The sequence below is a fragment of the Orbicella franksi genome, chromosome 12, assembly GCF_964199315.1.
Source record: "Orbicella franksi chromosome 12, jaOrbFran1.1, whole genome shotgun sequence".
NCBI classification, from domain to species: Eukaryota; Metazoa; Cnidaria; class Anthozoa; order Scleractinia; family Merulinidae; genus Orbicella; species Orbicella franksi.
In genome coordinates, this window is record NC_138156.1 from 6,538,664 (window position 1) to 6,561,970 (window position 23,307).

Genomic DNA, 23,307 nt, shown 5'->3' on the forward strand with positions numbered 1-23,307 from the left:
CTGGACACTGTGCTGTGAGCAGCCTTTGATCTCACACTGTGTTACACTGTGTTACAAAAGGGTTAATAATTAACCGTTATATTGCACAACGACGTATAAGAACCTGTTTTGAGCGGGAACCCTGTATTAAGCGGACACTAATGAGGGTCCCAAGGGTGTCCGCTTAATACAGGCCAGGTTTCATTGTAAAAGATAAACGAATTAAAAGATATTTGGGGAGAAACATTAAAGGAATTATGGGATATTCAAATCAGATATCCCGGGATATCGAGTGGGAATGATTGTTGACTTTTGAAATTGGAATTAACGGGATACCTCGTACGGAATATTTAGGCCAAATATTATCGGGATAAGTACTCAGACCCCCTAATAGGGTCTCACTTGTGACCCCAAGAAAAAATGATCGCAGGGTCTACCGGGTTATCGAAATTAAACTTTCATCATACTTCACCTGGGTGCATTCCTTCGATATACACTTCTACAGATAAGTGGCAGCGGAAAACCTGCCCCCCCCCCCCCGCCTCCCCTGAGGATAAAGGATAATTCGCACGGAATACCTGCTGTGCTGCAGGCTGCGTGATCATCTTTTGTGTGTGTCATTCATTAGTTGAAGAATTACGGCGCAAAGGTGTAAATCGGGTGCCAACGACACAAACTCGAGTCACCCACTGGTCAGATTGTCTTTTGTTGAAAGATAGACAACTCACTGCTGTATAGCAAAATTTTCTTAATCTTCAATTTGGTATTCAGATAGTTTCTATGGTAGCAAAGTACTTTCAAATTTAAGCAAACTGATAAGGCGACATATCACATGCACATTGGATGATCAAAAGTTTTAAAGTGCAACTTCCGGTAGAGGGCAAGCTCACGCGACAACGTCCGTTAATTAGAACTCCAATCAAACGAGCGTGACTCTTAAATCATTCTGTTGCGCTACTGCAACTCCTTAAGCGTCATGTTGCTTCAAAATTGTTTGTCAAACAATAATAATCATATTTGTCTATATAATAAACTACTTTCAGATATCACCGGCAAACAAACGCACAGAAAGACCACCCCCTGGGGAAAACCATTTAAAGAACGAGATAGGCGCTGCGTGTGTGTGCTCCGTTTTGTTCGCAAATGTTATGCGCATTCGACCCGAAATAATTTATCTTTAGACCACTTGAACATTTATCGCATAAAGTACAAAAGCAGATCGAAGCATGTGGAAGTTTTCCGCAGTATCATGCATGGCGGAATTGCATTGTGTGCAGCTAAGCTTAGGAATCATTCAATAGAAGGGTTTTAAACCATGTGTCATTAACTATTGATGCTACTTCAACCGAAGCGATCAGACGCAGGCAGTGTAAACAAAAGCAGAAGCAGATTGTAGTTTGCAGTAAAATAAATGTTTCATCGACGAGGATGACATCCATTTCATCGTCGCGTGTGCGCGGTTTGAATTACATGTCTGGATGTTAGTTGCCATAGACCGCAAAGAAGACATCGAAGCGGTTGTCATAGTTCGACACGATTTCACGCTCGCGGCGAATAGAATTCAAAGCCAATAGGAAAGGACCAATTGGGGAAAACATTTTCTCGTAAATATCTCGCTTATTAGGGATTACAGCTGGAGTGGAAACATGGCGGATCGGAGCTGGGATAAAACAGGAACTACGGACAAATGTATGCTGGCGATGCTAGAGGATTTAGCGCCGTGGATGGCGCATATATTGAGTTCAGAGATAACGGTAGACACGCTAATGGAAGATCTTGACACAGGAGTGGTTCTGTGTAGACTAGCTAACGCGATCCAACGAACAGGCGAAGAATTTATTCTACACAACTGCTCTATTCCTCGAAAATCTTTCCCGGCTTGCGGCGTCACATACAAAGAAAGAACAGCCTTCCGCGGTTCGTTCATCGCCAGGGATAATGTGGCAAATTTTATTCGCTGGTGTCGAGAATTGGGAGTATCGGATGTTGTTATGTTTGAGACGGAGGACCTTGTACTTCACAAGAACGAGAAGTCTGTTATTTTGACCCTTATGGAGGTAGCGCGCTTGAGCGTAAAATTCGGCGTCGAACCGCCTGATTTGGTCAGAATGGAGAACGAAATCGATCAAGAAATTGAACAGCAACCGGAGGAAATCATGGTTGAACCCATGGTTCAGTTAAAGAAGATGCAAAAATCACACAGCCTGGATGATTTGGTGAGTAAAGGACGTATATTTATCATCTTGAAAAATAAAATGTCAATAGTTTATCTCGCCCTGTCTTGAATGATGAAGTGAAATTTACACACAACGAAAAGAAATCGCACAGCATGGAATAATATGCCTCGGTAGTTGAAGATCTTTACAAAATTCACTATACTACCATTATTCAAATTAGGCACGTCTGACAGATTGATTTTTTATTTCAAAGAGTTTTCATTTATAGTCATATCTTGTACTTTGCTTATGAACCTTGTTTACATTACAAAACAAGTAACTCCTCGCTCTGTTCGCGGGTTTTTTTGATGTTCCACACTGTACGAAAACAAACGAAAAAGAAAGCGAGAAAACCGCAAAAACATTTGCCGTAATCCTGATCATGAAGAATCCATAGGTTTTTCTTATTTCTACGCCACAGTGATGCAGTTATAACCGCAGAAGATGCGAATCCGAAATCATTCATCTGAAAAGTTAGCCGGCTAACGAAAAACATCATGATTACTGAGAAAGAGACTGAGTGATCAAGCGAGTTAGTACGATCGACAAAATCAAGAAAAGACAGTAGATTTTATTAAAAGCGAAAAGATCTGTACGAGAAAAATTGCATTACTTTAGAGATATTTAGCATAAAGATTACAATAATTTTCTAATGTAAAGAACCCTGTTTTTGCATTGTTCACCTTGACTGAAAACTATACCATAGCAGGCAGTTGGGCGTCATACTATCGTATCCTGGCGCAGTTTTCACCGGTCTCGCCAGGTTTATATTGATATTCCTCGGAAAGGTGGTGCACTTTTGATGGGATTTTTACTAAAGGAATATTATTATGTTGTCTCGATCGTTTTAAGCTTATTATTTTGACGTGCGCTGTGCTCAAAGCTCGGTGAAGCACTTTAAACATGTGAATTCCGGAGGTTATGTTAGTCATCGTTGTGAATTGAAGAGGGAACTGGTGTAGTTTCAAATATGAAGAATGACCGTGGAAATTGATTATTGCAGATAAATCATGGTCCGTTGGAAATAGCCTTGCCTATTGATAGGTTTTTATTCATAAGAGATATCGATCATCAGTTAAAAACGTGCGATAATGTACGTATTTCATGGAAAGTGAAAATCGGTCGAGCACTAATCATTTTCCTGGCACGTCTCAAAAATTCCTACGCCTTTTATTTAAAGAATCGAAAACTTAAAATCCAATCTGATCCTTCGGTAAATATTATCGATTTCAATCGGGCGAATTTCCATCTACAAAGAAATCTCGATTTCTCGAACTCCCGATCTTTCGAACGTAACCTCTCGATAATTCAAACCATAAGTCGCTTTTCTCCCATTAGACGAAAACTGTAATTTTTCCTCCGATTTCTCAAACTACCCTATTTGTCAAACCCATTTTCGTTTCCCTTGTAAGTTCGAAAATTCGGGATTCCACTGTGTGTCTCGATATGTAAATTAATAAACCTGTAAAACTGTTAAATATTGGCTCTTTTCTTTCTTAATTTAAATGTAAAAACATGAAACTTCGAAGCCGTGATATAAAAGAATGAAATTATAAAACATATTAAATAGAACCTTCAAGAAAAAAAATAATTAACTCATGTTTTTAATACCTTTTTTTGTTGACCTGTTCGTGAGTCAACCAAACTGTTGGTTTACAATTAGTTCTTACAATAGTACTGATATACCAAGGGCAGAATTGTTAAGAATTCATAGAATTTAGATAAATTGGAGCAATAAACGCTAGTCTGTACCTAATTTTACGTTATAAGGCTAATATAACCTGTTCTGCTGTGAACGTCTAGATAGGTTCGAAGATCAAACAATTCCATGCTTAGAATCGTCGTCGCCGCAACTTTGGCTATACTATAAACATTTGAAATCTTATTAAATCCGTTTTTGACAATCCTTTGATCCTTCTGCGGGTTTCTTAAGGCCGGTTTTGAACACAAAAGAAATTGATTATATGATATTTTGTGTTTTAAGCTCCTAAGTTCCAGGAGTAATTATGGAGCGCTTTGAAATCCTCCGGTTTTGGGCGGGAAAAAATTACAATAATAATTGTGTTTTCTTTTGTAGACAACCGAACCCTCCAGTTGAGATGCCAATTTTTCGCATTTACTTCTCCTGTAAGAGCAGGCATCCCATATTGTTTACAACAAAAAATTACTCATATTTTTAATATATGTATAAGGGTTTTCAGACGTCGAACTCTAAATTTCATGCCAGCTAAATGTGAAAATTAAAATTTCTCTAACTTTAAAACCTGGCGCAAAACTGTTAACAATTAACAGAGAAGCAAGAAATGCTTTTACACCACGTGTGTTACTGAAGAAGTGTTACGTCGACGCTTTTTTGTGTCGCTAAAGATAAAGGTGCAAATTAAATTCCTCTTACGGATTTTAGTGAATTGATGTTAACCAGATACGAAATTTATATTTGTATCCCAAAACATGCTGGTTTGTTTTTGAGATGTAGAATAATCTAATTTACTATCGCAGACGAGTCATCAGTCTAATCGTTTGGGTTTCCGGTGCATAATTTGGATAACGAAAAATTCATTTGATAACAAGCATGGTCCGAGGTAACGTGCAGGTGTACTTAAGTTTTTAAAATTCGACACCTTATCTAAAACTCTCGCGTATGAAGCACTTTGCACAAGAATATTAATATATGTCTGGTAGCAAAGAGAGCCAAACATCCCGTTTAAAAAGGCTGATTCTTTTTCGATTATTTCATGTACACGTAGAACTGCTGCAACTCAATCATGGATTACCTGAACGTGTCGCACACGTTTCAAAACAATTTTACCGCCTTGTATGCAAAAACGTAGGCAGACTTATCAATTAATAAATGATTTGTGTTTGGTATAAGATACGAGAGAAGTACGTCATTATCTACGTTGTAGGCTACTTTTTAGATAGCTTAAACTGATATGAGGCGAAGAGTAACCCCATTTGTTTCACCGTTATTTCTAAGTGCATGTTTACGTGTTGGTATAGTGGGCATGTACTAAAACCCAGACGGTGGATTCTGGACGATAGACGATAGACGATGGACGATGGACGATGGACGATGGACGATGGACGATGGACGATGGACGATGGACGATGGACGATGGACGATGGACGATGGACGATGTCTCTGACACTCATTTGTTTGTCACATTCATTTATTTGTCATTTAAATTGTCACACAATCTTGTCACGCGATGTTAAACTATTGAACAGCGAAAATTCGTGCCGTCCACCCTCCCCTCCCCCGAGCAAAAATATAACTTATTTGGACTGGACAAATTATCACGAAAATCTGATCGCGGATTTTTCGTCACGCAATGTCACGCATTCATTTATTTCTCTCAGCCAAAGTACATATACATGTATAAATTTTCCACAAAACCTTTTCCTTTTCTCACGCGATGTCACCATAGAGTTTTGAAATATTGAACAGCAAAAATTCGTGCCCTCTCCCTCCCCCAGCAAAAATCTAACTTTAAGGGAATGGACAAATTATCACGATTCCCATTTTCGGGTTCGCTTGGTGTAAAAGTTCATGCTTCGAAAAAAAATCTTCTGGCCTTTTGGCAAGTATAAGCGCTGGTATTTTGCAATAAAATCTTTCAGAGCTGGCGAAAATGAAATTGAAACACGTAAGGAAAGGAAGGGAAAACTGGTAATGGCAAGCACAGATAATCCTGGCAGACCGCTTGCGGAAAGCTTCACCGAAACAGCTTAAAAACTAAGGTGAGGCTGCTTATTTACCCCCCCCCCCCACCCCCCACCCAACGACAACTCATGCAAAAACATATCACGTGCTTGCCGTATGGGCTACGATTCTCCTGCGTCATTTCTGCGTGCAGTCTGGAATAATTCATGTGAAAAAGCAATCGATTGCGGGTCAAAAGAAAACGATTGTGTGACACATTTATACTTTGTTGTCAGAATTTAATAAATGAATAACTGACATTGCGTGACATAGAATCCGCGGTCAAAATTTGTCCGCTCAAAATAAGTTTTTTTTTTCTTGCTGGGGAGCGGGGCGGGCACGAATTTTCGCTGTGCACTATTTCAAAATTCCATGGTGACATCATGTGATAAAAGAAGGGATGCGTGAAATTGCGTGACGAACAATTCGCGATCATAACTTTGTCCAGTTCAAATAAGTTAGATTTTTTCTCGGGGGAGAGGGGAGAGCACGAATTTTCGCTGTTCAATATTTTAACATCGCGTGACAAGAGCAAAAGATTGTGTGACAATTTTATACTTTGTCTGAGAGAAATAAATGAATGTCAGAGATATCGTCCATCGTCCATCGTCCATCGTCCATCGTCCATCGTCCATCGTCCATCGTCCATCGTCCATCGTCCATCGTCCATCGTCCATCGTCCATCGTCCATCGTCCATCGTCCATCGTCCATCGTCCATCGTCCATCGTCCATCGTCCATCGTCCATCGTCCATCGTCCATCGTCCATCGTCCATCGTCCATCGTCCATCGTCCATCGTCCATCGTCCATCGTCCATCGTCCATCGTCTATCGTCTATCGTCCAGAATCCACCGTTATATTTATATTTATAGTTATATTTTTGCTCGGGGGAGGGGAGGGTGGACGGCACGAATTTTCGCTGTTCAATAGTTTAACATCGCGTGACAAGATTGTGTGACAATTTAAATGACAAATAAATGAATGTGACAAACAAATGAGTGTCAGAGACATCGTCCATCGTCCATCGTCCATCGTCCATCGTCCATCGTCCATCGTCCATCGTCCATCGTCCATCGTCCATCGTCTATCGTCTATCGTCCAGAATCCACCCTCTGGGTTTTAGCACATGCCGGTATAGTGTAGTATCTTACTACTTATCTATCTTTAAATGTTGTTGCTTTCAAGTTTGAAAACTTAAATAAAAAATTTAAAAATCTTATAATAATCGGATAATCTACAATACAGCAAATACAACATTATAAATAAAAGTTTCTGAACAAAATCCGGTATACAACTTTTGCTCTCGGATCATTTTGACGTCATGGCGAAATATGAACATCTAGTCAGAAATTTTCCTTTTCTGTCATGTACCGATCACAAATTCAGATTTTGCATCCGGATAGCAAAGTGAAAAGTGTCGTGTATTGCTTCTCATACTAATTAGAAATGTTCTTTTACGGTAAAAAAGGATGTTTTTCACTAAATCTGGGTGGATCAGAGAAGGACGGAGGTGGTTATTTTTTCAGCGTATCATCCATTCGTATAAAATGACAAATACTTGGACAAAGAGACTGATAGCCTTACTGACTGTATTTTCTTCATTGTCGGGCAACAAGTGTGTAACTTTATTTAGCTGATTGGATTCTGGAAACAGAATTATCAATCGGCGAAAACATCTATTATCGTGTAACATGAGGCGCTAACGTGAGTGTATGAAACTAGCATGAACTGAAAAAGCATTGTAGATATGACCATGATTTAATGGCCGATAGGTAGCGTGGCCTGGGCAGTACAAAAAATTGATATGCCTGGTTTGTGGTCTGTTATAAACAGGTTTATCAAGTATTGGAGCAATGCACGTGCCCGGTGCGGTACCCAGTCCTCCGCGTCGGAGAAGGAAAGTACCGAGTGGGAGAAGGCAAGTCGCTAATATTCGTCAGGGTAAGGAAATAAAAAAAATGCATTTTAACTTGTTCCGCGATGGACTTTGTTTGTTTATATGTTTGTTGTTGTTGTTGATGAACACATGTTAGCAAGTAAGAAAGAAGAAAGATCACAGGCAAGGGGGCAGGGAGTTTCATTGCTTCAGTCGCTGGCTGTTGATTTGTTGAGCTGACCTTAAGTTAAATTAAGTTATTTTGATTCAGCGATGAAATTAGTTTTGGTTGTCTAAGTAACCTAGATTATAAAAATTGAACGGTATCGTTTTGAACAATACCTTGTGAATTAATCAATCTTCGTCTCAGATCAAAGATTTAAGGCCTTTTGTTCTCTCTCTCTTTAGCTTGAAACGTTCGTAGATATAGCAAGCTACTTTCAGTAGAAAACAGTTTTCTTTGCTTGTTTGCAATGGTTGTCCATGGGAACAAGGTTAAGATAAGACAAGGTTATGGGAACAAGGTTAAGATAAGCTTGATTTGAGTAGCCTGCGTTTACCCCTCTTAGGTCATGCGCAAACACGTGATGGTTAGAGTTGGCGGGGGCTGGGACACTCTGGAGCGATATTTCGACAAACACGATCCATGCAAGGTGTCAGGTAAGGCAACAGACGGTTTAAAGAAGCTCCGTCACGGTTCGCGCTTCTTCAAAAGTTTGACCTAAATTTTCCAAGTTCGTCGTTTGTAATGCGTGTTAATCTTCTCCATCCTTAACCATCCTTGTTCCTTTATGGCTTATTATTATCTATTTGGTGTTTTTCTAGCTTAGTAAACCACTATTTTCAGGTTTCCTTTAATTTAAAGGTAATTTTATGAGTGGCCAAAATAACTCAAAATATTCTAACTGAGCTCCCCTAACAATCGGGGATCGAACACTATTGTGATAAGCCGTGCTGATGCCAAAATTTGGGAGTGCTGGCTCAACACTTCTGTTACTTATCTGGGAGACTCTGACCTCAAACTGGCGTTTGCACGCCATGCAAGTTTTTATTCCTGACGGCGAGTCGACCAACCTATAGCTACCGGTTGACTTGAACGAATTGATCGTCTGTGATTCACTGTAGATCCCAGTGATTTTAATAAGATGAGGTTAAGAAATTATTCGATCTATCCAGTCCAAATAATAAAAAGTAATGAAAAACCTGCTACCTTCTAGTGCGTTTTGTCTATTTTCGGAAAAATTATAAACTGTTATGTTTTCCCACACAACTTTTCTCATTCTCTGAAACCACCCATTGATTTCATAACTTCGGCACAAACACGGAAAACATTTGCTACTTCTCGAGTACACGTTTGTTAATACGCGCATATTTTGTTCACCCTGAAACTCCTAAAGAGAGACAGAGGAGGAACTCACTCAAGTCGCCCAGATCGCGTAGTGGAAGCGATGTGATTGGCAGATCGCCGAGCTCAATGAGTATATCCAGTACTGACAGCTATGATTCGTGTAGTTATCCTGTTTCTCACGGCCGCACTGCATCCTGGACTTCTCCGCAGAGTTCCTCTTCACAGGTTTGTTTGCAGTGGTTTTATATATATATCTAACCGATTTTCCAAAAACATGCCCGCTATTCTGGTGCAAAGTCTTTAACACGGCTTTCATAAATTCAGACGTATATTGCCACAGAATGTCCTAAACTGCTCAGGGAATTCCCTAGTTTGACTCTAAATGCTTTAGAAAGATCGACAGAAATTACACACGCTCGTTTTTCGACCTTTCTGGGTCATGCAGTCTTGTTCCCTTAAAATATATGTCTGGATTTATGAAAACGGTGTTAAAGACTGAATCAGGTGATTTATTTGTTTTTTTTCATTTCTTTGTTTGTTGGTTTTTTTTTTCTGCTTTCGCTATGACAGCAGCTTATAAATCTTACCTAGCATGAAATGTAGAAACTCCTTGCCGCATGTTTCATTTATTTAGGTATTTTTTTTCATTATTTATCGACCCCCCCCCCCCCCTTTCAATTTGCGCTAAGTTTAGCCTAGGCTACACTCGTCTGAATTCAGTTCGCGCTGTGACTCTGACAAGGAGCGACCGATTAGCGTTCTGTATTTGCAGTCTAAAGGAAGTCTGCCCGAGGACATCATTAAGTCCAATGAAGGCCCAAGTCTAACGATTTGCTAGTAAGCGTCGTCCATTATCGTACGTGAGGCGGGCCTGAGGAGATGTGTAAACTGTATGGGTCACATTTAGTCCCGTAACAGCAGGCCGTTTGCCCTGTGGCGATAATGTTGTGCTTGCTTTAGACAGCAAAAATCTTTAGCCACATCAATTTAGGGCTTAGACGTGCAATGGACTAGACATTTCTAGCTGCTGTTGGCGTCATTTGCTCTACACTTTGATGTAGCTAAAGACTTCGAAAAAAATCTGTTGAAATCTGGATGTGCCATTCTGCACTCGACAAAATTGAAGTACATCCGGGACATTGCTATTTGCGAGCAAAACATGGCCACGAGGAGAGAGAAGAACATGAGTTCAAACGCTGATCGTGAGTAGAATTTCCTTGTTTTATCAATTTTAGGCGTTCTCGGCTTAGCTAACTATCAGAACTGTCTGTGATTCGCTAGCGCGAAAGAAATTTATTTGCGTGGCTTCCGGGCGATAATTGACGTAACCACAACATGTTGAGTGTTCGCTTACCGCTAACCATGGCCTAGTTTGTTTGAAGTTCAATCGATTCTCGATGTAGGAAGCTCTTGTTCAGTCCATTTAGGACGATGCAGGCCTTTAGAAAGCGATAGATTAGCTCTCCGCCGCGGTTTTGATATCTGTACGTTCGTGTTGATCTAGACTCCAATTTCATGTTGAAAGCACTCTTAATTAAATTGTACAATTCATGATTCAACGAAAAGACGGTGGATTTAGTCTTCCTGGCCTCAAAAGGCATACAGGAAAGCTAGCTCTAGGACAGAATTGTATCAAGGTTATCAGTGACAAGTCAAATTCTATGGCTATGTTTTTGCGAATCCGGTCAGATATATTTTTTACATTTGAAGAAAGAGCATAAACGAAACACTTTATTTAATCATTAACTTGAAGTTGACACCGCGGAGTAAATTTACCTCGAGCCGCTGTAGCGAATTTGAGGAAAGCTATAAATATTTCCAGTGTTGAAGGCTCTTTACCCCCGTCTTTCATCACTTTCGACTGGTTGCGGCTAAAATTACTTGATATTGATGTATCATTGCGACCTTTTCAACCGCTAGGTCAATTATGAAATTGTCACAGAACTGGAGTAGGTTTTACTATTTTTGTTGCTTACTTACGTTAATGCAGTCAAAGTTTGTCGTTTAAAAAAGTCCAAATAGATAAAATACTTCATTTGCCCTCATCGTGAGACTGAGGCTTATACATTTTGATTTATTTAAAGCCTTTAAAATTTCTTGGTAAACCAGGGATGTCTCCGTGGCGCAATCGGTTAGCGCGTTCGGCTGTTAACCGAAAGGTTGGTGGTTCAAGCCCACCCGGGGACGTTTTTTCCTTCTGTTTTATTTTTTCTTTTTCAACACCGTTTGCAACGTTTTGCATTTTTACGCTTCTTTTACAATTTTTTAAATTTTTTTTCAAGTTTTCTTTGTCCACGAAGTACATCACCAAATAAAAGTTCGAATTTCTTTTTTTACCGATAAACGCGAATCGATCGAGCAGTCAGTGGACGTTGCTTATTCTACCGAGCTTCCGTAGCCGACTTCTACTGAATTCGCGAGGCATTATTGCGATAAGCTATGGAACTAACCTTTAAACTATAGGACTTTTAGTATCCGAAATAATGGAAGCCGTACGTATCGTATTTGAATCGAACCGGAAAAGGGAAAACCGGAAATGGTGAATGGCCCTTCGCACTAAGCTGACTAATTAAACGAGTGCCCAACGAGTGTCGCTGCTGAAATTCTGTTGTTGACATACAGAAACTGACAAATTTATTTATTTCAAACATTTCTGAATTCTGCTCCTTGATGAAATATCATTAGAAGTTTCATTTCTTGCGTGAGAAGATGATAATTTATTCACAATGATTTAAATATTAAAAGAATATCTTCAAAACTAGACCGCGGCCCTGTGGCCCAATGGATAAGGCATCTGACTACGAATCAGGGGATTCCAGGTTCGAGTCCTGGCAGGGTCGATTTTTTTTACCCCTATTTTTTTTTCTTTCTTTTCTTTTACATTTCATTTCATAATAAAAATGTACGTATCATTTTCAGCGTCAATTATTAAACCACGAGCGAAGGCGATAAACGTGAACGGAAGGAAATATGTATGGTGACGACTGACGAATATGAAACTTGGAAATAATTTCACGCGCATATAGTCAAAATTATTAGAATTTTGACAAAACGTAAGTGAAATTACTTCCCCATATCACGAGTATACCATTTGATTACCTTCTAATATCGTGGGTGACAAATTACGTTTACAATCGTGGGCTTTTGACTAGTTTTATTGTATCGAGAAATTTCACGCCAAACGTTGCCATGGCAATTTGGTAATTTCGCAACAAATCAAGGAGTAGTTTGCGCATGCCCCCAATGATATTTAAAATTTACTTACCTGGCCCTCCACAAATAAAAGTTTCACATAGCGTGATACGAATTTTTTTTTTTTACGCGAAACGATGACCTTCATCTGAAATCGAGGAAATGTAGATTGTCAATTGCGTCACAATACTCTTTTTAACGGCGGTGTGAAAAGACTGTGTAGGATCGCCCCTGCATTGTAGATTATAAATTCCATTATAATTAGTATGGGTGCGTAGGGCCTGCGTTACAATTTTCGCGGCCTACAAAAATGCTCGGAACGTCACGGCCGGTTCGTCATTGTCGCTAAAAAAGATACGGACAATTGTTTTGTCTACGAAAGTTGCTTTTTCAGTCGCTTTAGCCTGTGAACGAAAGTAAGCTTTTCAAATTGTTGATGATGAGTGTTTGAGTGTTTGAATGTTTGAAATAAAAACAATAAGAACTTGTCGATATCATTTCTCTGAAGCTTTCGGCAATATTCGGAGATCTTCCCGAAAATTAGAAAATGTTCGGGAATGTTAGTATCATCTTCGTGAAACACTCGGAGAATCTTCGGAAAACCTCAGCAACAGGAAAATGCAAGAAATTTTGCAAAGGGGATAAAAGGAAAACATATAGCTCAGCAAAGGAAAAAGTTGTTCGAAACATCAGGAGTCGCACTAACTCTGACTGAAGTTCCAATTCCTTTTAAGCTCAAGAGTCCACGAGACCCCAGGGAAAGGGTTGCCAGCGTGTCCCCCACGAGAAGTCCTTCGCCTTCATCTCCACGACTACAGCCATGGCAAAGACGGGGAACGATATCACGTGACACGCCGCCCAGAACCATGGACACGCAATCACGGGGGCGGTTATCAAGGAAGAGTAAAAGCATGCAAGAACTAAACAGCGTTTTCGTAGACGGCCGCAGCCCTTCCTATTCCAAACCGACTTCCTCGTCGATTCGGAAACAGAGCGTGAGTGGCGAGAATTCTCCCAGAGATGTTGGCTCCGGTGGCGCAGAACAAAACCGCAGAAAAAGCTTAACAACCAGTTCTCGGAGATCGTCCAACGCTGGAGGACAAGGAGAATCTTCGACGGCCAGAAGTCGCTTGAGTTCCAGCGGACCTGTTGGCTCACAGAGGCCAGGGCCTCCAACGGTATCTAGGAGCGCCTCTTTCGGCTCCAGACCCCGCACCCTGATCCCCGTGATGGAACCACGCTCGAAAACTATGGTCAGCTCAAGGCCTGCAAGAGAAACGCAAAGGAGAGCGTCTTCGGCCCTACCTGGAAAAGTTGAGAATAAGGGTGAGTATTGGCAACGAAATTTAATATCCTATGGGTGCGGTGAGGGGGGTGGGCTGCTGAGGGAAGATGGGATCAGGAGTGGTAGGGATGTTATGGTATTGGTGAACTGTATGTAACATGTTTACCCCCACTTTCAGTTTTCAAGTTGGAGGTACACCCGCTAAACAGGACATTTTTGCAAAAATTCTCAGGCCCAGGATTTTATTTGAAACCTTAGAAAACTATCTCTCTCCCAAGTTTTGACGTTTCTAGGAATCTCCGAACATTGCGGATATCATTCGAAAAAAAAAAAGCAAAACAAAACAAAAAAAACAAGCTTAAGCATGTTCACCCTCTGGGCTAAGCAAAGACCCCGGTCAGTACTCAAACCTGGTATAAAGAAAGCTATGTGGACCTGTCAATATGAGGCGGGATTGGGGGGGGGGGAGGTGGGGGGGTGGGCTCTCCTCATTTATAGCTGCGCTATCTAGCGTAAACTACGTATCTTTTTAAAAATTATTATTTTAGCGAGAAAGAATTTTTAATTTAGTTTATTTTTATCATTGTACTTTGTATTTCTAACTCGTAGAACTTTCTTTTTAGCTCTTTTACTTTTGTAAAGCGCTTAGAACAGATCTGGAGAGGCGCTATAGAAATATCCGATTATTATTAAATATCTATTATTATTATTCCTACATATACATCGTCGTATTTTGTAACCGTCACTTCTGAAGATGTATGTTGAAGCATACGAAACGTCAAGTTTAATATACCATTCGAAATCTGTTTGTTATGTTTGTAACCGCTGTTTCATAAAGGCTTTTGTTCTTGGGCCATCGTAATTTAACGAGGAATAAAACACAAATAGCGGTGATAAACATATTAAACTTACGCATTTTAATAACTTGACGTTTCGTATGTTACGCAACATACATTTTCAAAAGTGGAATAAAGACCGTTACAATTTTTTGAAAACTATATATGAAATGTAAATAAGGGGTCTGGAAACGAGATTAAGAAACATCTGTTTCCTAACAGTAAAACAATAAAAGCCTAAGCTTATTAATAAAGTATCAGCTCACTGCTGACGTTTACATTAAGAGCCGGCTTAAGCTTAATCTCGTTTCCAGACCCCTTATTTACATTTCATATATAGTTTTCAAAAAATTGTAACGGTCTTTATTCCACTTTTGAAAATGTATGTTGCGTAGCATACGAAACGTCAAGTTGTTAAAATGCGTAAGTTTAATATGTTTATCACCGCTACTTGTGTTTTATTCCTCGTTAACCGCTGTTTGTTTTCTCTTTCTCCTGAAATTGAAATGGCCGAAAAACAAGAATTTTTATGATGATAAATCGTCGTGTTTCATTGTATCTATATAATTTTTTTTTCAGCGGATGAAATTCGGCGGAGAGAGGCTAAAGCCAGACGAAGATCATCTTCAGTTACGGTCGATGGGAAGGGACGCGCACCCAGCTCACCAAAACCTGCGCAGAGATCAGAGAAAGATAAACAAGAGAGAGGTAGGAAGCCCAGTGTTTCAGCGATCGATGCGAAGGGACCGTTACCTGGCTCACCGAAGCCCACACAGAGGCCAGCGGAAGATAAACAAGAGAGAAGTAGAAAGTCCAGTGTCTCCAAGATACCCAGTCCCCGGCACAAACCGGAGCAGCCTGTTACGTCTGCTTCTAGGAAAATGTCAACGGGAAGTACAGCTCACAGGTCCCTTCCTTCTACACCAAGAGAGAGAAAATCTTCCACGACTCAAAATAGCGCCAAAAATAACGCGGTTAAAGGACCAAAAACCAGCGCTGTGACAGAGAAGACAAAAGGACAGCAAACCCCGCCCACTTCACGCCGCGAAAATAAATCGGTTATTAAGAGAAAGGGGCTGGCAGATACAAAAACCAATGAAAACGTTGGTAAAGAAAGATCGACAAAAATCGGCCATGAGGACGAGAAAGGGAAGGCATTGAACGATGAACAAATTAAGGACGATGTTTTTAACATTTGTGATATTTCCATATGCGAGGATAGTGTTTCAAATGGACCACTGAATGGTAAATCTGAAAACTTTAGTGAAAATTCAGACACGATTGACGATATTTCTAGTACCAGGGACATCACCTCGCCGGATGGAAGGTTTTCGCCAAAGCTCACAGTGAACGGAGGACGGAAAACGTCCGAATGCTCCTTAGAAACTGATAGTGACGTCAACAGTGATCTTTTGAGTGACATGACAGATACTGATTACGATTTTAGGAGTCAGCGGTTTTCGGGTCTGTCCGAAACTTCAAGTGATGTATCATTCGGTACCAGTCCCGCTTGGAAGTTATTCCACTCCGTCGAACTCGACAAGAATGTCCCGGAGCCAGATAGCTCAGAATTGGGAAGCTCGCTCAAAGACTGTCTAATGAATCTGAATCTGCAAGGCTCCGTTACACCAACAATGAAAAGACGCATTTTCGATGCTGCCCCAACAAGAAATCCAAAGGAGGAATCGCCAGATTTAGCGATGGACTCTGAGACTCCACCTGTAGACAAAGCGGTCTTCTTTGATATCGAGCATTACAATGATAAGTCGCCCGACGAAGAGGACGCCATCGTTGGCTCGCCTCGTAAGTGGTCACTTGTCAAGTCCCTTATTAGCAGCATCGAAAAACGAAGCAGTAGCAGCACTTCTACTTCTAGAGCAAGCAAGAATGCTGCAGCCACTTCCAGGGCATCTGCTCCAGGCACCACCGGCAAACACCTTGGAATGGATGAGTCAGTGGTTACTACTCAGAAGACCATGAACAACCACAAGATGCCTCGTGCCAGACCTTCCCCATTCAACGACCATACTGAGGTATAGAGGTTATAATCTAAAAGTACCAAATATATATTTTTGAGTTGGACCAAAGACATAATTTTTTTATTGTTAGAAATAATTTTTCCTCTTTCGTTAATTTTGCTAGGTTATTTAGATTTCTTTGGTTGCACTGATGCTTGTGTTGCAGCTATCCATTGTTAAGCCCTAACTCCACCTTTAAATCTTGTATTCACTAAAACTTTCAGGATGAATCTGTTGAAGACGTGATGGCGGGAGCCGAACACCGCACCCCATTCCCTGAAGGGGAGCTCGTCGCTCCACGTGACACTGTAATATGTGACTTCAACAGGAATGTCTCGAACTCAACGCAAGGAGAAAGCGATGAAACTTGGGCAAATCCGCGGCGGATTCCAGGGGAAAAACCACTTGAGAGTTTTGAAAGCATTAATCACGGTGTCAAAGCAAGGAAGTCGTCACGCGAGTCAAGGCGAAAGGAGAAAGAGTTGGACGTGTTTCCTCGGCCTCAGCGTCAGTTTACTCTTGAAGAAATGATCCAAGACATGATGCCCGCAGACGGCGAGTCTAAGGAGACTGGAGACCAGCGAATGTTGTCCCCCGAACCTCGATTTCAAGCTTGGTTGTAGGCATATATGGTGCTAAATTGATTATTCGTTATGGAGGATTTTAATAGTGACCGACCCAAAACAGCTTTTTCAAAGTGATTCATGCTGTTCGAAAAGTCTATACATAGACTTGTGGTAATCGTCAGTAAGCTAGCTATATAAAGCAGTTTCTTTAATTTATTTTGCGCTGCCCATAGACCAAAATTTTTCCACAGCTAAGTGCATTTGAATATGATATTTTTCATTACATAATCAGTTGTATTCTCACGACTTGGTTAATTGACTTGCTTTAAAGAGATAAATGATGAAGCTAAGAATTGATAATTGCTTAATTTGTCTAGAAGATTAATTGTTGAAAAAAATATTCCCAACCGGTCAAAGTATAAATATACGACTTTCGGCTTCAAGTATCTGACCAATTGCTAGGAGTGTACCACAATGATAGTAATCATTATGGACTGTTAAGAGTGAGGTTACAATTTTTTCGCATAACAGGTGCATAAATTATTGTTATTTGCATGGAAATCAGGGCATCATTTTTCGCTTGCCGATCGCTGGAAACGAAGGCAGTGAACTAGGAAACATTTATTGCCATTAAGTATCACATGATGTTAACGTTTGAAATGTTATTTCCATTTTGTAAAAGATTAATTAAGTTTGCTTCGAGAAGAGATAATTGACTTAAAGACTACCAAGTGTAGCTATTTATAATAGAAAATATATTATGTTTGGGTGTGAAAATTGAGATTAATGCCTTGCATTTGCATATCTATGTTAATTGTTCAGCTTAGGTGGAATGTTAGAGAATGACGAAGGGCGGGGTGGGAGATTATGTACAAGTTGAGACTTGCGATCAGGGGCCCGTTTCTCAAAAGCCCCGGAAACCTTTCGGGCCCGTAAAGCCATTTTTAGTCCATCTGTATCTAAAAACGGAGAAGTGTATACGCCTGAAACTTCTTGTATGAAGGGAACTTCTCTTCATATTAAGAATATGTGAATAAAGCAGCTCTGTAATCGTCAGGTTCGAGATTTTGCTATGGCTTTACGGGCCCGAAAAGTTTCCTGGGCTTTCGAGAAACGGGCCCCAGTCCTTTGATATGGGTTTAGCGTGCAGTGCAGGCGCTATTCTGGAACGGATCTAGATAAACCAGGTTTTTGATGCCACTTTCTTGGATTGTAATTGGACGGGTTACTCTCTCGGCACATTTTCCCTCGCCCCAAGCCTCCACAGCTACTAAATCCAAGATGGCGGCCTACTGCGAAAATGTGCACTTGCACGCCAATAACACGCCTTTTAATGTAGGGGTAATTTCTTGACAAGCTGAGGGTAATAAGAATGTTCGCGATGAACCGGATATAGTATGTTGTAAATGGTTTGAACCCAGGAGTATCAGTAGTTCGTATAGTGTGATCGTCCGGGTGAGTGTAGTTCTGAAAAGAACTGTTGGTGGTGATTGACGTTTCGACAACCTGAGCGGAAGTCATCTTCAGAGTCAAGTGATACGGCTGATATCGATTGCAATGTCAGCACAGTTTTGATGTTTAAAGAAATGAAAAGACAGAATGAAAATGAGTAGACAATGAAAACTGGTTAGCACTTGAAAAAACATGTGGTAATATACTGTTCAAAATTCGGTTTTTAAAAAAAAAAAAACACATAGGATTTGTGTTAACTTCTAGTCTTCCCCGCAGAGCCTTATTGTTCAAGACCAAGTGTCACGGGAACAAGGTAAAGATCAACCTCGTTCTCATGGTTCAACAAGATGGCGGATAATTAAAAGTAGTTACGTTTCAGAGGACAAACTGACTGTGAAGCTGATGGCATCAAGTACATTTCTGATAATGCGTGTCTACCTCTCCACAGCCGTTCATCCTCTCATCTCGTGTTTTAAATTAGTGATGTGATTTGAAACACGTTTACTTTCAAGTTTTACTTAGTTTGCGGAAACATTATTATGCTTAGCATTGTTTCGAAAGTTTATCTTTCTGTCACGGTTTTTCACAACGGAAATCATTTTATTTCTGGTTTTACTCGAATTTGTAAAAGGCAATGGCTCTTCCAGAAATGAAACGTGTTTTATTCCACATTCTGACGTTACAAGACATCCTTGTTAGAATAAAAGCTTTGAAACGCAGCACCGGGTTCTCAAAAGCTAAAAACCTTAAAGCTTGAAAACAAAACAAAAAGATTTAAGATTAAGAATCGCAAAACAAGGCTGCTACTCTCTTCAACCTCCACGAGACACGTTGAAAGCCAAGGTCGTCCTCTTATGGTAGTCGTGACGTTTTTAGTCGTCACGCAGGCTTTTCTGCGTGACGAGACAGAAGAATGATCAGTCCTAAAACATCCACCTCCATTTACTTTAATGTCACCACCTGAGGGTGCAAACCTAGCGGTTCAAATTACATTTTTCTTTTAATAGCAGGCCTGCATGCCCATCCTGAACAGCACATGTAAAATTTCTTGAACTGATCAAGTTTTTCACCGAACTTGATTCGCGGCACATGTCAAATCTACCGAGCAAACCACCGCTTTGTACTCTTCCTGCAAGATATTCTTGAACAGGTTTCACATTTTTCGATGACATATCTCGGAATCATCGAAAACTTCAAACCTAACAACCCTGGCACACTCAAACTGATCCGCCAACTGTCCTACCTGTTAATAGGATTAGCCTCTGAAACTCCCTTTATGTACATTTTTAATTTTGTATTCGTGAATTTGAATAAACATATATGTATAATGATTGAGATTTGAATCTAGTGCTTTTCTCTTAATTTGTAATTAAAATGATTAACTTGCAGAGAACTTTTCCGAGTCTGAGTTGTTTTCAGTGAATTGTTCTTGCTCAGTTGATCCTTCAAACGCTGTTGTCGAACTTGTTCCTCCACTGATCGCCATACTCACTTGGTCAAAATATCCCGTGCCTACCTCCCTCTGATGTTTGTGTGCCGTGAAGCCATACTGCGCCTGCGCAAACTCGTCTTCTTGTACCTTGGTGTAGGCAGACATACCGTGATCTCTGTAGTCACGTGCAAGCTTGAACATGGCGTGGTTGAGCGAGTGGAAACCAGCCAAGGTAATGAACTGATATTTGTAGCCCATTTTACCGAGTTCTTTCTGAAACACAGCGATCTCTTTATCGCTGAGGTTTGCTTTCCAGTTGAAGGAAGGCGAGCAGTTGTAGGCAAGCGGTTTGCCTGGAAACACAGAATGGATTCCGTCAGCAAACATGTGAGCTTCTTCCAAGTCAGGTTTGCCTGTCTCGCACCAAATCACGTCACAGTATGGAGCATAGCTTAGTCCTCGAGCGATGGCTTGTTGTAAGCCTGCAGTTGAGCGATAGAATCCCTCGGGAGTTCTTTCACCAGTCAGGAATGGCTGGTCACGTGGATCAATATCTGACGTGACCAGGGCTGCTGACTCGGCATCTGTTCGTCCAATGATAACAGTGGGAACATCCATGACGTCAGTAGCCAGACGAGCAGCGTTGAGGACCTTGATGAACTGTTGTGTTGGAAGAAGAACTTTGCCTCCCATGTGACCACACTTCTTTTCTGATGCCAGTTGATCTTCAAAATGGACTCCAGCTGCGCCAGCACAAATCTAAAATGAAGCGCACATTTTGTGAGCCGGGATCACACATATTTCTCCACAACACATACCAGTTCATTACCAAGACTATTGATAGCAGAATTAAATCACGTTTACTAGAGATATTATCTTGCTTTTCGCTGGTTCATTAAGCAATGGGTCGTTCAGGAGGTGAGAGGAAAATTGAACGAATTTTCGAAGACTTGATTGTTAAGTTTTGCTATTCTTTAATGAGATACAGTACTTTATTGCTGAAACGAAATTAATTTGATAGTTCTCTCTCTATAAAGGGGTGGAAGTGAAACGCGAGAAAAGAAGGGTGTGATCTACGCATGATCAGCAAGCGCGATATTCAATTTAGTATACTGGCTTATAGGCTTGGCACTTGATATATCTATTTATGGGATAAAATACTCTGGTTAATATAGATTGAAAAACCCTTTTCTTCACCATTGATTTTGTGAGTTCAAAGGCGTTCAGCGGCCCACCAAATCCAGCTTCGCAATCAGCAACAATGGGCAAAAAGAAATCAATGTGTTTATCAGATCCTTCCATGTGAGCTATCTGATCCGCTCTAATGAAGGCGTTGTTGATTCGTTCAACAAGTTTAGCGGCTGAGTTGACGGGATACAAACTCTGATCAGGGTATGTCTGCCCAGCCATGTTGCTGTCTGCCGCTACTTGCCAGCCGCTGAGGTAAATGGATTGTAAACCGGCCTTGGCCATCTGAACTGCTTGACCGCCTACAGAAGTAAACATGCATAGATCTGCTTGTTTGTTTGTTGGAAAGGAATGTTATCTGCTTACTTTATGCAGCCTTTATAGGTACACTGTCGCATGTTTTCATGTTATTTATTCTTGTTTTATACATTAATGATCCAGTTGTTAATTATCATTTAATTTGACAACGAAATTTTCGTATGTGTTGCTGGCGGAATAATGCATGCGTTTATTCATGTCGCGACATTCTTTTAAAAACAAACGTCATTGCCGGTTTAGTTTTGTTACTTACCCAGCAACTTCTTGAGTCAACAACCAAACTTGTTGCCTACTTTACCATAGTTTGTTTCAGTTTTCGAGATTGGCCTGGATTATTTCTATGTCACAAAAAGCGGAGGACTGATAGCCGCACTGTTAAACATATTCTTCTTTTCACGAGCCGCCTTAATTGTTAATGTTAATAAAAATAAAAAAGCGGTTATATTTGACGCAGTTATATTTAACTTATACGCCTGGTCAAATGATACGAAAAATTATCTGAACTTCTTTCCAATGTTACTTTTTCTCGTACCTGTCATGGCACCCAGCGCGTTCACATAAGAGCCTTCTTCTTGATTAATCAGCTCCCAAAACCTCCCTGCTCCTCGTCTCGCTAACGTTTGCTCAATCTTTAGAGATCCGCGAAGTTTTTCCACGTCTTCGGGACCATAGTCCCTTCGAATAGCCATGAATCCATAGTTTCGCTTGGTACAAACTCTCAACACTACTTTAAGTGGCTGAAATGTCTTCAAACCCAGCATACCCTGTTGACACCGTGAATCAAGGCGTTCGATAAAGCTATACTGTTTGCCGAACTTCGAAAAGTGATCATATATTCTTCAATTAATAACGTCAAACTACGTAAAAGCAGCAGGAATAACTTAGGTCCAATTTGCAATTTTCGCCAGAGGCTTCTAAAATCGAGAACACGTATTTGCAATGTTTAAAAGCATATCTATAGATTCTAAATAAAAAAAGATGCAATAACGATTGATTTTGTAAAGAATCGTAATCAACAAAATTTTCGGCACGACCGCCTAACGGAAGTGGGTGGTTTGACCAAGAGACCGCCATGGTCGTGGTCTCCTGGTTTGATCAACCAGTCTACGTGACGAGCCTGACCGGACGGAAAAACATTCATCCAGGACATGCGACAAGTTATTTGCATTACAAGGTCATTTTACTACAGCGTACTCGGCAATTTATACTGAAAAATAAACAACGGATGAAAATTAGAACAGAAACTATAAGAACTAAACGACTGACTTCATAAACTATGCAATCTGCAGAACATATGAGGGAACGACATTAACAGGAACACATAAGAACTATAGGAACGTCGGAAACTACTAACAGAAACTACAAGAATTGGCAGTTTTTAAATTATCACGCTACGGGAAAAAATTAAAGCAACTAGAGACTACTGAAACAGCGCGCGGGGGAGTGTTACGAACTGAAACCACAGAAATCACAAGAGAACTCTATATAATTTAGAGAGACTGCAGCGCTACTCGCACGGTGGGTACACTGAAACTGCGAAAACTGCATTGAGCGGCTGCGGATTGAAATTACAGGAAGTTCCCAGTGTAATGTTCAAAACCCTAACATTCTATGACTGAAATCGGACGATCTAGAGAAACAAACGATGATAGTTAAATTCTCTTAACGTATTCGACAAATGTATGGAAAGATGAACGCTCGATCGATAACCAGGAGAAACGCATTTCATGGAGTAAAGCATGTACACTGTCCTGTCATTTAGGAGTAATCATTACTGTGAGAAATAAGAGAGATGGTGAAAATTCCCAAATTGCTCAACCTCGACTTTGGCCGATAGTCCCTACCAAAATAGTGAATTTTGTTAAAAAGTCACATGATCAGAAATAAATCCATGTAGT

At 40.5% G+C, this 23,307-nt stretch overlaps 2 protein-coding genes and 2 non-coding genes across 4 annotated transcripts; 3 read left to right on the forward strand and 1 right to left on the reverse strand.

The window, feature by feature from the left end:
• The first annotated feature begins 1,292 nt into the window (after positions 1-1,292).
• Positions 1,293-17,792, forward strand: LOC145462931 (uncharacterized). Its single transcript, XM_081446605.1, has 7 exons — positions 1,293-2,195; positions 7,732-7,839; positions 8,344-8,434; positions 9,172-9,347; positions 13,049-13,640; positions 15,015-16,468; positions 16,678-17,792. The coding sequence occupies exons 1-7, from the start codon at positions 1,626-1,628 to the stop codon at positions 17,074-17,076; spliced, it is 3,390 nt and encodes a 1,129-aa protein (XP_081302731.1). The 5' UTR covers positions 1,293-1,625; the 3' UTR covers positions 17,077-17,792.
• On the forward strand, positions 11,236-11,309 carry Trnan-guu (transfer RNA asparagine (anticodon GUU)). Its single transcript has one exon. It is a non-coding gene; the product is annotated as a tRNA-Asn (tRNA).
• Trnar-acg (transfer RNA arginine (anticodon ACG)) lies at positions 11,890-11,962 on the forward strand. Its single transcript has one exon. It is a non-coding gene; the product is annotated as a tRNA-Arg (tRNA).
• Positions 17,793-19,055: 1,263 nt separating the features above from the next.
• LOC145463531 (isocitrate lyase-like) lies at positions 19,056-22,231 on the reverse strand. The gene is made up of 3 exons (XM_081447291.1): positions 21,942-22,231; positions 21,101-21,393; positions 19,056-20,662 (listed from the first exon to the last, which is right to left on the reverse strand). The coding sequence occupies exons 1-3, from the start codon at positions 22,168-22,170 to the stop codon at positions 19,850-19,852; spliced, it is 1,335 nt and encodes a 444-aa protein (XP_081303417.1). The 5' UTR covers positions 22,171-22,231; the 3' UTR covers positions 19,056-19,849.
• Between the last annotated feature and the right edge of the window lie 1,076 nt (positions 22,232-23,307).

Bases quoted from the DNA above. Each gene is read 5' to 3' on its own strand.
- LOC145462931 (XM_081446605.1), top strand. From the start codon at position 1,626: ATGGCGGATCGGAGCTGGGATAAAACAGGAACTACGGACAAATGTATG. The intron at 2,196-7,731 runs GTGAGTAAAGGA...TGTTATAAACAG, and splicing joins CACACAGCCTGGATGATTTG to GTTTATCAAGTATTGGAGCA. The intron at 16,469-16,677 runs GTATAGAGGTTA...TAAAACTTTCAG, and splicing joins CATTCAACGACCATACTGAG to GATGAATCTGTTGAAGACGT.
- LOC145463531 (XM_081447291.1), bottom strand. From the start codon at position 22,170: ATGCTGGGTTTGAAGACATTTCAGCCACTTAAAGTAGTGTTGAGAGTT. The intron at 21,394-21,941 runs GTACGAGAAAAA...TTACTTCTGTAG, and splicing joins CGCGCTGGGTGCCATGACAG to GCGGTCAAGCAGTTCAGATG. The intron at 20,663-21,100 runs GTGAAGAAAAGG...GCTTCATTTTAG, and splicing joins TTGAACTCACAAAATCAATG to ATTTGTGCTGGCGCAGCTGG.